This window comes from Peromyscus eremicus, chromosome 17 (assembly GCF_949786415.1).
Source record: "Peromyscus eremicus chromosome 17, PerEre_H2_v1, whole genome shotgun sequence".
Classification (NCBI taxonomy): domain Eukaryota; kingdom Metazoa; phylum Chordata; class Mammalia; order Rodentia; family Cricetidae; genus Peromyscus; species Peromyscus eremicus.
Window position 1 is genome coordinate 60,545,490 of NC_081433.1, and position 12,009 is coordinate 60,557,498.

At 58.0% G+C, this 12,009-nt stretch overlaps 1 protein-coding gene across 1 annotated transcript; it reads left to right on the top strand.

The window, feature by feature from the left end:
* Positions 1-207: 207 nt before the first annotated feature.
* On the top strand, positions 208-10,910 carry Niban3 (niban apoptosis regulator 3). Its single transcript, XM_059244531.1, has 15 exons — positions 208-566; positions 1,471-1,601; positions 2,586-2,711; positions 3,712-3,826; positions 4,682-4,849; positions 4,957-5,072; positions 5,157-5,261; positions 5,363-5,525; positions 6,250-6,440; positions 6,538-6,696; positions 7,706-7,822; positions 7,894-8,001; positions 8,538-8,649; positions 9,480-9,562; positions 10,652-10,910. The coding sequence occupies exons 1-14, from the start codon at positions 512-514 to the stop codon at positions 9,545-9,547; spliced, it is 1,734 nt and encodes a 577-aa protein (XP_059100514.1). The 5' UTR covers positions 208-511; the 3' UTR covers positions 9,548-9,562; positions 10,652-10,910.
* Positions 10,911-12,009: the final 1,099 nt, after the last annotated feature.

Consider the following 12,009-nt stretch of genomic DNA (forward strand, 5'->3'; position numbering starts at 1 on the left):
CGCGTCTCAAGGGGACGTCGCTGCCTAGGATCTGCCTCGTGCTCCAGCCTCGAAGGGAAGGCAGAAGGAAATTGCTAAAGGGAGCATCTTCCCTCGCGGGCAGATGGGGGGTTGTGTTCCCACCAGGCCCCGGTCATTCATTTCTTCAGTCAGCTGTCTGCCCCTTTTGAGACAGGAGTTCACATAGCCCAGGCTGGCCTCCATGACCTAAACTCGTGACCCCCTGCCTCTGCTTTCTGAGTGCTGGCATGGCAGAGACGTGCCACCCACCCACCTGTCCCAGGGCATTGTTTTTCCCACACTGCCTTGGTCCCCCTGGGGCGGTCCCCACTGTCCCCCACAGAAACCCCAGTCTTGGTCCGGCATGCCCCCAGGGGACAGGGGGAGGCAGGTGCAGGCAGGAGGGCAGAGGGTTGTACCCAACGGCAGTGCCCTCCTGGAACCTGGGCCACTTGCCTGCCACCCAGCACCCTGAGCAGAGGTGGCCAGGGCGGCTCTGCACAGTGACAGGATGGGGGTGCGGCCCTCCAGCCCCTTGGACAAACGGCAGCAGCAGCAGCTGAGGGGTGAGCAGAGGGGTCGGGGGTCGGGTCCTGCTGCACAGGAGGCCACACTGGCCTGGGCTCCCAGCACCAAATACGTAGTTCCTTGCACTTCTCTTGTCCTGCCAGGAGTGGGCTTGGCTTGGAGGTCCCAGAATTTTGTGTAATGTTTTGAGACAGTTTCTCTGTGTAGCCCAGGCTGTCCTGGAACTCACTCTGTAGACCAGGCTGGCCTCGAACTCACAGAGATCCACCTGCCTCTGCCTCCCGAGTGCTGGGATTAAAGGCGTGCACCACCACCGCCCGGCGAAATGTGGCATTTTTGTTAGGGGACTCAGGGGCCCTGACGGAAGGGGTGGGGTGGGGGCTGTGGCAGGTAGACGGGTCCCCACCTGACCCCAGACGGTCCTCATGCCTGGGCGGCTGCATGGACACTGGGACTGAGGATCCCTGTACTGTCTGTCCTACGCTGGGCCTGGGAGAGTGGGGATGGATGCTCACGGTCCAGACTAACAGGACTTGGTGACTGTCCCCCAAGGGGAGGTGGGTAGGGCAGGCCAGAAGAGAGTGTGTGGTTGGCAGTGAGTGTGGGAACAGCATTTGGGAAGGGGAACAGACCATGGGAAGTCCTGCGTGTGCTGCAAATCATCTCTCCAAGTCTCAGGATTGCCTGCTACCTGAATTTGCTGTGTGCCATTGGGTGAGTGAATCCCCCTCTCTGGGCCTCATTCTCCTGAGGTGCAACAATATACTTGGATGAAAATTCCTTTGTGTGTGTGCATGCGTAGGCCAGCGATTACCATCGGCTGTCCTCTCAGACATGGAGGCAGGGTCTCTCACCTCTGCCGGGGCTCATCCGGCTGGCCGGCTTGGCCTGAGAAGACAGGCCGGTCCCCTGGCCACAGTGCTGGTCCCTTCTCCCCCACAGGTCAAGTGGACGGCCTGCTGAGGGCCTTCTTGCCCTGTTACCGCAGGCAGCTAGCAGCAGCCATGCTGAGGCAGATCTCCAGGGAGCTAGAACCCCGGGAGACCGTCGGATGCCAGCTGTCCCACACCAAAGTGCGTGGCACTGGGGACCCCGCTGAGGCTGACTCCCTCTCCACGTTCCCAGTGGTGCTGACACGTGACTGAGGACATGGAGCTGGGGAGGAAGCTCTGGAGGTGGAGGCAGGCAGAGGCTTGGGGAAGTGTGTCCCTGCAGGGGGCACAGCACGTGTAAAGGCCCTGAGGTTGGCAAAGGGATAGATGGGGGGGAGCAGCTTCGGCATGCACCTGCCCTGCTGTTGCAGCCGCAGCACCGGGAAGCACTCCTCGAGAGGACGCCATGCCCGTGTTTCTTGCCCCCTTGCCCTCTGAGCCTGCTCAGGGTTTGTTAGTGAGGTCAAACAGCCTGGCGATGTAGCCGCTAATAGGCTCCCATGGCCTCCATCTGCCCCTGCCCGGGGACAGTCCTGGACTAAGGCAACGCGGGACCGGAGAGGTGGAGTGAGCCACCTGAAGGCCACACCACCCAGGGGACTGGGACCTGGGGTTTCCCTCTGGCTCCCTCCCTCCCTGCTGAGGGGAAGCTCTGTGGGCAGAGCTCACACCTGGGGCTCTCGTCCCCCATACCTGCTACAGTTTTGCTTTACTTGAGACAGAGTCTCACGTAGCTGGGCTAGCCTGGCAGTGTAGCTGAGGCTGGCCTTGAATTCCTGGCCCTCCTGCCTCAGCCTTCCTGGTGCCAGCTGGCAGGCTCTGGGTGGCAGCTGCTGCCGCCTTGGAGCCTTGGGCGTATGGTGGGTACGTGACACTGGTTTTCCTTGGGTCTCTGTAGCCCAGGCTGCATATAGACTACTTGAGAAACTGAGGAAGGAGGGTCCCTGGGCCCCGGCAGTTGGTGGCCTACCCAGGGTACCACAATTCGATCCTGCCCCAATCAATCAATCAAATGTTTTTAAACAAATCTGAGTCCCTGCTTTTGGTGGCAACTGAGACTCGGGCAGGGTTCAGGGGACCCTAAAATCTGTTCTAGACCCAACAACAGCTGGAATCCCCTTGCAGAAGCTGCCTCGAGTCCGGGAGCACCAAGGACCCTTGACCCTGCTGTGGGGACACCCACCACAGTGGCAACCCACCTTCTGTGTCCTGCGTGGGGATGGACGTCTGGAATGGTTCAGCCGAAAGGACGTGAGTGGATGACCAGAGCCCCTGCCTAGAACCCCCAGTGAGAGGCTGGGGGCGTGGTCAGGGGTGGAGCCCCGCCTAGAATCCCCAGTGAGGGCTGGGGGCGTGGCTCAGGGGTGAGGCCCCTGCCTAGAAACCCCAGTGAGGGGCTGGGGGCGTGGCTCAGGGGTGGAGCCCCGCCTAGAAACCCCCAGTGAGGGGCTGGGGGCGTGGCTCAGGGGTGGAGCCCTGCCTAAAATCCCCAATGAGGGGCTGGGGGTGTGGCTCAGGGGTGGAGCCCCGTCTAGAATCCCCCAGTGAGGGGCTGGGGGCGTGGCTCAGGGGTGGAGCCCCGTCTAGAATCCCCCAGTGAGGGGCTGGGGGCGTGGCTCAGGGGTGGAGCCCCACCTAGAATCCCCAGTGAGGGGCTGGGGGCGTGGCTCAGGGGTGGAACCCTGCCTAGAATCCCCAGTGAGGGGCTGGGGGCGTGGCTCAGGGGTGGAGCCCCACCTAGAATCCCCAGTGAAGGGCTGGGGGTGTGGCTCAGAGTGGAGCCCCGCCTAGAATCCCCAGTGAGGGGCTGGGGGCGTGGCTCAGGGGTGGAGCCCCGCCTAGAATCCCCAGTGAGGGGCTGGGGGCGTGGTCAGGGGTGGAGCCCCGCCTAGAATCCCCAGTGAGGGGCTGGGGGCGTGGTCAGGGGTGGAGCCCCGCCTAGAATCCCCAGTGAGGGGCTGGGGGCGTGGTCAGGGGTGGAGCCTAGAATCCCCAGTGAGGGGCTGGGGGCGTGGCTCAGGGGTGGAGCCTAGAATCCCCAGTGAGGGGCTGGGGGCGTGGCTCAGGGGTGGAGCCTAGAATCCCCAGTGAGGGGCTGGGGGCGTGGTCAGGGCAGAGTTCTGGCCAATAACAGGCAAGGTCCTGAGTTGCAGCTGGCCCACAGAGGGGTAGAGGAGTGATTTGGGATCTTGCTGACCGGCCTCCTGTGCTCGGAACCTCAGTTTGGTCTCATGTCTTTGGTTGGTCACAGGAGTATGAGTCTGGGGGCCGTCCCCTGGGCTCCACAGCCCTGACCGGGTACACGCTGCTCACTTCCCAGCGTGAATACCTCTGCCTTTTGGATGACCTCTGCCCAAGCTCCTCTGGTAAGGATCCCTGGGTCCCCTTAGTGTCCCTTCCTCCGAGCCCGGTGGCCATCCCACCCTCCCTGTGCACTTGGTGAAGCGGACTGGATCCTCCTTTATCTATTACCAGTTGATAAACTTCCGACCCACAGTGTGACTCACACAATGTCTACAGATGTTGTCAGCTGTCCCTGGGAGGACATCAGTAAAGCCAATGGAACAAAACCCAAACAGCAAAGAGTCTGAAGAACAAAAGAAAAGCAATGCACACCTTTACTCCCAGCACCTGGAGGCAGAGGCGGGCAGATCTCTGAGTTTGGGGCCAGCGTGGTCTACAGAGTATGTTTCGGACAGCCAGGGCTGTTACACAGAGAAACCTTGTCTTGGAGAACAAACAAACAAACAAATAAAGTAACAAAACAATACAATAAAAATTAGGGCTGGAAAAATGGCTCAGTGGATCAGAGTTCGATTCCCAGCACCCACATCAGGCTGCTCACAACTGCCTGGAACTCCGGCTCCAGGGCATCTGATGCCTCTTACCTCAGGCACCTACATACATATGTATAAACATACAGATGGTTAAAAATAATAAAAACCATAAAACCCAGTGTCAGTAAGCATGCAAGGAGATAGGCATGGTGGGAAGCAGTGTGCAGGCTTGGGCCAGCGTGCACAGGCCAGCTGGGGTCCTGGGCTTCGGGTTTCTCCCACTCTGCCGCTGTTCACTTGTTCCAAAACGATGCAGAGTTCATCTTGCCTGACCCACGGAGTACTAGGGCTTCGACTGTGTTTAATCTTGGAGAGGTTTTGCTCTAAGTCCCAGGCTGGTCCAGAAGTCACACCAGCTCTTTCAGGCTGCTGTCTTGCTTTCAGGAGACCTCGCTCAGGAGGAGCCGCTGAGAGTGCTGGAGGAGCCGGTGAGCTTCCCGCTCTTCCTCGTGCACCCTTTCCGGGCTCATCTTTGCTTCTGTGCGGGCACGCGAGGAGCGCAGCGCGCCTGGAGGCTCGGCCTGCAGGGTGCCATCCGGCTGAGAGCCACCGGTGCGTCCCAGGGTGGGGCGCAGGTGGGGAGCGGGAGGACGATGGGCGTAGGTGTGGGGCTCCCTGGGGAGGGCCTGGGCATAGCGCGTGGTTGACGGCACCCTCAGTCCTGCAGCGCAGCCGGGCGCCTGCGGCCTGCGCCTTCCTGGAGGCTGTGCACCTCTATCGACGACGCCGGGGCTTTGCCGGTGGCGACGACGCGACCCTGGGCTCTGATGCGGAGGTGAGCGGTGTCCCCGGTGTGTCCCGCAGGCCTGGGCAGGTTCCGCCACCCGCCACACACTACACTCTCACGCCTCCCCTGCAGGTGCTGAGCGCCGAGCTGATGCGGGAACTGTTGCCGGCGCTGCGCGCACAGACGCTGCGGGGCCTGCGCGGTGCAGGGCGCGCCCGGGCCCGGGCCTGCGCGGAGGTGCGGAGCCAGACACGGCGAGGGGATGAGGAGAGCGAAAGGGAGGGTAGGGAGCCGCCCCGAGCCCCACGCGTTCGCCCACACCACCCTCGACGCTGCAGTTCCTCGACGCTGTGCACGCGACCGTCCTGGCCCGGGTATCCGCAGGGCTGCGCGCATTCCAGCCAGAAAAAGACGCGCTGCTGGCGAAGCTCGAGAGGACAGTGCGCGCAGAGTTCGAGCAGATCATGCAGCAGCGAGCGCAATGGGCAGAGAAAGTAGAAGGTGAGCCAGACGGGGTAAGGGGCGGGGCCGCTGGTGAGAGGGGGGCGGGCGAGAGGTGGAGCTAGGAACGAGGGTGGGTCCAGGAGCACGAAGGCGGGGCCACGGAGCGAGGGGCGGGGTCTGGGCAGGAATGCCGCAGGAGGCTGAGGGGCGGGGTCAGGAAACGTAGGGGCGGTGCCAGCCGGGAGTGGGCGTGGCTTCGGGAGCTGGGCCTACTAGCAGGGGAGGGTGGACTGGAGGCGGAATCAGGGCGGAGCTAGCAGGATGGACAGTGTTTGCCTGAGGGGGCGGGGTCTTGCGAGTGAAAGGCGGGGCCTAATCGGGGCGGGGCGGGGCCTGGGGAATAGGCTCGGGAAACGGTGTCAGCTGGTGAGGAGTAGAGTGGGCCTCTGGATCCTGGCTTGGAGACACCCTGAGAAGGGAATGGTGCGAGAGGGCGTGGCCTGGAACCTGGAGAGACCCTGGCCTGTTAAGTTGTGGGCCAGGTAGGAGACACGAGTTGGCGGAGGCCTTGCAGGGTCTGCTCTGCAGCCCAGTTATTAAGACCCGGGTTTGAATCACCTTCTGCTTCCTCGGCCTGTGCCGTTGGGCCAGGTCTCACTGCTCCTAGTCTCAGTTTCCTCATCTGTAAAATGGGTACCCGGCTGGCCAGGCTGAGGTCCCTGCTCCTGTGCATCCACTGAGTGCCTGGTGGAGAAAAATCCAGGTCCACATATCCCCTCAGCCGAGATCCGAGACCCCCTGGAGGCATGCCTGTGCCGCATGGTGGATCCGCAGCTGCCTCAGCTTACCCTTGCGCTGCTGAGCCCCGTGGAAGCCACGCTCCAAACCGTTCGCACTCTCCTCATCCGGGGCATGGACCGGCTGTCTCACCACCTGCACAAGAACCCTTCTGGCACACGGCTACGCCGGGAGGTTAGCATGTGGGCCGCCAGTGGCACGTCCGCCTTGGCCTGTCTGTATCATAAGCCAATGGTGTCTTCTCGTCGGACTGCTGTTCATCTGTACGTAGGTTTATGAATTTGGGGAGATACCTTGGGACCCAGAGCTGATGCAGGCCTGCTATCGGGAGGCAGAGAGAAACCGCAGCCACCTGGCCCAGCTGGCAGAACCATTTGGCTTCCTGGGGATGCGGAGCCTGGTGTTTGGGGCCCAAGATCTTGCACAACAGGTGAGAAGAGTGAATGAGAAGGAAGCATTGGGTGTCCCTGGTAGAGGGAGAGAGTGAGCATTTGTGGGCACGGAATGGGTCCAGCTGGTAGGCAGGCAGAGCCTGGAGAGAGGATGAGTCTGTGGAGGGCAATGGGGAGCCTCAGAGGTGTGTGAGCAAGGGCAGGAGCATGGCCTCACTCAGGTTTAGAACGCTCTGTCTGCTGTTAGGAGTTCTGTCTGTAAAGGCAAGAGTGGAGGAGGCTGGAAGCCCTGATCCAGATGGAGGTGTGGCGGTGCAGGCCTGGCCCAGCACTTGGGAGGTTGAGGCAGGAAGATCAGGATGCCAGGGTCATCCTCAGCCTCACAGTGAATTTGAGGACAGTGTGAGGCCCTGTCTAAAACAAAAAGAAAGACATGTTTTGCAGGCAGAGTTTCTCTGTGTCCCGAATAACCACCCAGAGACTTATTATTAATTATAGATGCTCGGTCGATAGCTCAGGCTGGTTACTAGCTAGCTCTTACATTTTAAATTAACCCATGTTTCTTATCTACCCTCTGCCACATGGCGGTACCTTCTTTCAACGCAGCATATTCATCTTGCTTCTCTCTAGTCCCCTCATGACCTTCAGACTCCACCCTTCTTCTTCCCAACATTCTCTCTGCCTCAAAAATCCTGCCTAGCTACTGGCCAGTCAGCTTTTTATTAAACCAATCTGAGTGACAAAACTTCACAGTATACAAAAAGATTTTTCCACAGCATGTTTTGAAGGCAGGGATAGGGCCCTGCCGTGGACACGGGGCATGAAGGAGGAACAGCCTGAGGGTAAGCCACTGGTGCTTGGCACACATGTTCAGTTTGTACACTGCACAGGAGTACTCCCCGGGGAGGCTGGAGATCTTCCTCAGACTGGAGCCTAGGGGACAGGCTGCTGGGAAAGTATTGGGCGTTAGAAGCCCGAGCCAGAGCGGTGGTCCTGGGGTGTGGGATCATCTGGGATCATCTGGGCATCTCCGCATCTCCTTCACAGCTTATGGCGGCCGCTGTCACCACCTTCCTACAACTGGCTGACCAATGTCTGACATCGGCTCTGGACCGCGGCCAGACAGCTGAGCAGCTGGAGAAAGTCAGGGGCCTTGTGCTGAAGGTGAGGTTGTGGGAGGGGCGTGTGCCCCAGAGTGCTGAGGGCCCTTTACAGGCTGGCTATGTCCCCTGCAGAAGTTCACCTCGGACAGTGAGACCTCTCGGTGGAGGTTCACCCGGGACTGGCTGCTGGGAATCTTCTGGCCCTTCGTGTGGAGCCAGCTTGGGGTGAGCTCTAACTCGGTGAGTGGACACCTGAGACATCTGTCTGGAGGGGACAGAGTGCCCACTCTTGCCTGAAGCCACTGGGGCACAAGACTCCACCTCTGCTTCCCAGGCTGGGTGGGGGCTCTTTGGGCTTCCACAGTGGCCTGTGCATTGGTTCATTCCTAACACTTGCTGACCGCACACACTCCCAGAGTTCCATCCCAGCAGTGCTGAGCCTGCGCGGGCTCCATGGGTCTAGGTTTATAGGGGAGAACCACCTGTGCAAAGGTCCTGGGGCAGGACTGAGCCAGAGAGGAGTCAGTTGAGGGAAGAAACAGGAGGAAGGGTGTGGATGGGGAGGACTAACAGGACTCCTCAGAAGAAGCAGCTGTGGCTAGGTCCCAGCTGAGACACTTGTGAGGTAGGATGGCTGTGTGGCCTTAGTCCATGTGGGACCAGGGTGAGCAAGTCCCTGTTGCAGACAGGGAAGCAAGAGCACCCCAGCAGATCCGGCCAGGGCTGGGGGCGCACACAGGCCCTGCATCCAGCCAAGCTCCTCACTGTGGTCCTAGGAACAGCCTGAGGTGGATGGGGACATCCTGGGCATGGGCTGCCAGGTTCTGACCACTGAGGGTGTCTGCAGGGACGTCATCCAGGGCCTCCTTCTGCAGAGGATTGACAGAGGTGAGCTCCCAGCTGTGTGTGGCTCAGCGGAGCCTTGCTCAGTCCCTTTCATTTCCTGCGGACGCGTGCGCAGAACTGGAGGGTCCTGAGTGGACAGTGATGGGGCTCCCTGAAGGGGGGCACTGGAGTGGGATTCTCAGGAAGAGAAGAGAGAGGCAGTTGTCCCTGGTACCGGAGAGTTGGTCTGCAGTCCACTCAGGAGCTCCTGGATGCTCACAAAGCCTTTGAAGACAGCAGAGGGGAGAGGGTCTCAGGAGGCTAGATGAGTGGCGGACGCCCAGAGACGATGGCATCCCAGGAGCAGAGGGAGACTGTGTCCTTGATGTGTGGGCCAAACAAGAAAAACGGAGCTGAGATAGTGATGCAGGCCTGCCATCCAAGCAATCCTCCTGCCTCAGCATCCTGAGTGCCTGAACCCACATGGCCAGGAGAGTAGAGTTTTTTTTTTTAATGACTTAATTTTATTTTATGTGCATTGGTGTTTTGCCTGCGTGTCTGTCTGTGAGGGCATCAGTTCCCCTGGAACTGGAGTCACAGATGGTATGAGCTGCCATGTGGGTGCTGGGAACCGAACCCGGGTCCCCTGGAAGAGCAGACCATGCTCTCAGCTGCTGAGCCGTCCACTTCTGAGAGTAGAAGTTTTAACTGCAAACTAACTCCAGAAATGGGGACCTGGATGAGCTTCAGACCCTAGAGCTTGTGTACATCCTTAGGGGAATTCCACCTGCCATTGATTAGTAATGTCTGCATTGGTGAAGCATGGAAAGAGGATCAGGGGAGGCTACAGCTGGCCTTCCTCAGGTGGGCCCGGGTGTTCTCTCTTGTTCTAGAGTTGAAAAAGAGTCTTGGTGCCAGTGACAGAGTGTGCTCTCCAGCTGGCTGCTCGGTATCCCTGTGAACCAGGAAGGAGCAAGTGAGTAGCTCACAGGTTCTAGGCCATGGCAAGGAATGGCCACGGGGTCGCATAGGATGTGTAGCAGTGTGGCAAGGGTAGAGTGGATGGACTAGAATGAACTTCATCTGCTGAAGTGGCCAGGCTGGCCAAAGATGTGGTGAACAGGTGGAGAAGCCATTGGCTCTGACACGCACATGTGTTTGTTTTTGGCAGAGTTTTTGGTCCTGGGAGCCACTTCCAAGTTACCACACAGAGACTTATATTAATTGTAAATGCTCGGCCAATAGCTCAGGCTTGTTACTAACTAGTGCCTACGTTTTCCTTATTTATACTCTGCCACATGTCGGCACCTTTATTAGCATGGCAGTTCATCCCTTGCTCCCTCTGCATCTGGCTGGTGCCTCCTCTGACTCCGCCCTTCCTCATCCCATCATTCTCAGTTTGGCTCTTCTGCCTAACTTCATTCTGTTCAGCTATTGGCTGTTCAGCTTGTTTATTAAACCAATCACAGTGACATATATTCACACAGTGTACAGAAGGATTATTCCACAGCACGCATGGGCAGAGATGCAGCAGGCTTGTGTCTCAGTTCCTGCCACCCAGATATGGTGGGGGGTCTTGTCAGTTTATTTCTTGTTATCAACACTGGGAGGGGCAATGGTGATGGTCAGCAAAGGCACTGTGAGGCAAGGTGACTTGGGCTCACTTGTTACACAGCCGTGGCTGACTTAGACACTCTTTAGTTTCCACAGCCATGTATTCACATGAAGTCACATGAAAGGGAGTAATAGAAAGACCCTTGTACGGTCAGATATTTATATACAAGGAACTTGAGTGTCCCTCTACCTGCCACATATACCAGGGTGAACCTGCACACACAGCCCTATGGGTGAAATCCCGTGGAATCGCGGGTGTGGAGAGGCAGGCTGGCATTTCCACAGGGCTCTGCGGTGTGTTCTCCTGCCTGGCCACTGTGTCGCATAGCTCTTCAGTTCCTCTGGCTTCGTGAGCCTTATCCCTGCTCCAGCCTCCTTGGCTGTGGATCCCCCAGGCCCTACCCCTGGCTTGGGACATGGGACATGCAGGTGACAGTTATCATTTCCACAGAGGAGGGAGCTGAGGCTCAGGTCTGAAATGGAGAGACCGACCCTGGTGGCCAAATTCAGCCACTCCACCCACCATTGCTTCCAAGAACATTCCAGAGCTGGTCTTCACCCACGCCCATCCTGGTGGACAATGGATAAAGACCCAAGTGTGTGAACTGCTTCTGGCTTTTCAACTGCTGCACATCCAACAAAGCATCTAGATTGTATGTTCCTGCTAGAATTTGTACACTCAAGTTCTGAGCTAGCCTGGGCTACCATAATAAGACACTGTATAATAAAAATAAAAAATCCGAACCTCTGTTGATTTGACACATGTATCCCATTAATTTCGTTTTTCATTACTTTTTACTTTAAAAACCCGTACAATTTTTAAAGTTTCTTTGAAATTTTTGGTGTGTGTGTGTGTGTGTGTGTGTGTGTACACACGAGTGGGCATGTGGCGGTCAGAGGACAACCTTCAGAAGTGAGGTTTTCTCTTTCCATCAAGTGGGTCTTAAGGATCAAACTCGCATCATCAAGTTTGGCGGCGGCGAGCATCTTTACCTGAAAAGCCATCTCGCTGGTCCTCATTTTCACTTTGATCATCATTTGATTTCTAACTGTTTGGATGAATAAATTGAGCTTTTTTTTTTTTTTTTTTTTTTTTTTTTTTTGGTTTTTCGAGACAGGGTTTCTCTGTGTAGCTTTGCGCCTCTCCTGTAACTCACTCTGTAGCCCAGGCTGGCCTCGAACTCACAGAGATCCGCCTGGCTCTGCCTCTCGAGTGCTGGGATTAAACGCATGCACCACTACCACCACCGCCTGGCTAAATTGAGCTTTAAAACGCCAAGAGCTAGGTGCTTGATTGGCCAGCCGCGTGGCGAAGCCCCGCCCCCAGCCCAGCCCGCGGGATCCTCTGGCTGGCTTTCTGGCCAGCATTGCCGTGCCCCCCCCCTTCCGGGTCGCCGCCTCCCCAGCTGCTTCCGGGCGGGTTTTCCCCGCCGCTCTCTCCTGGGCCGGAGGAAACCTGAGACCCACACAGTCCAGTCAATCCCCGGCCTCAGCACCGGACGTTTGGTTTTCAAATTTCACTTACTCATCTTGCATCTCTTCTGGCTGCTGTAGACGGTCACCGAGACCCAAGCTTGGAATGCAAAGGCTAATTCTGGAATCAGGGCGGATGCTGACACCACCTTTGAGAGCAGCTGTTGGCTACCAGCGCCAAGCCCTTCCCAGAGGAAGCGACCCTGCTGGTTCACTTCCGTGGTAGGAGATTTCATAAATCCAGCATCGAGCAAGTTAGCCTGCCCTGCCATCCCCTTAGAATGAGTACTTTTCCCAGAAATACCCAAACATGTATCATGCATTTCTTTGTTTGAT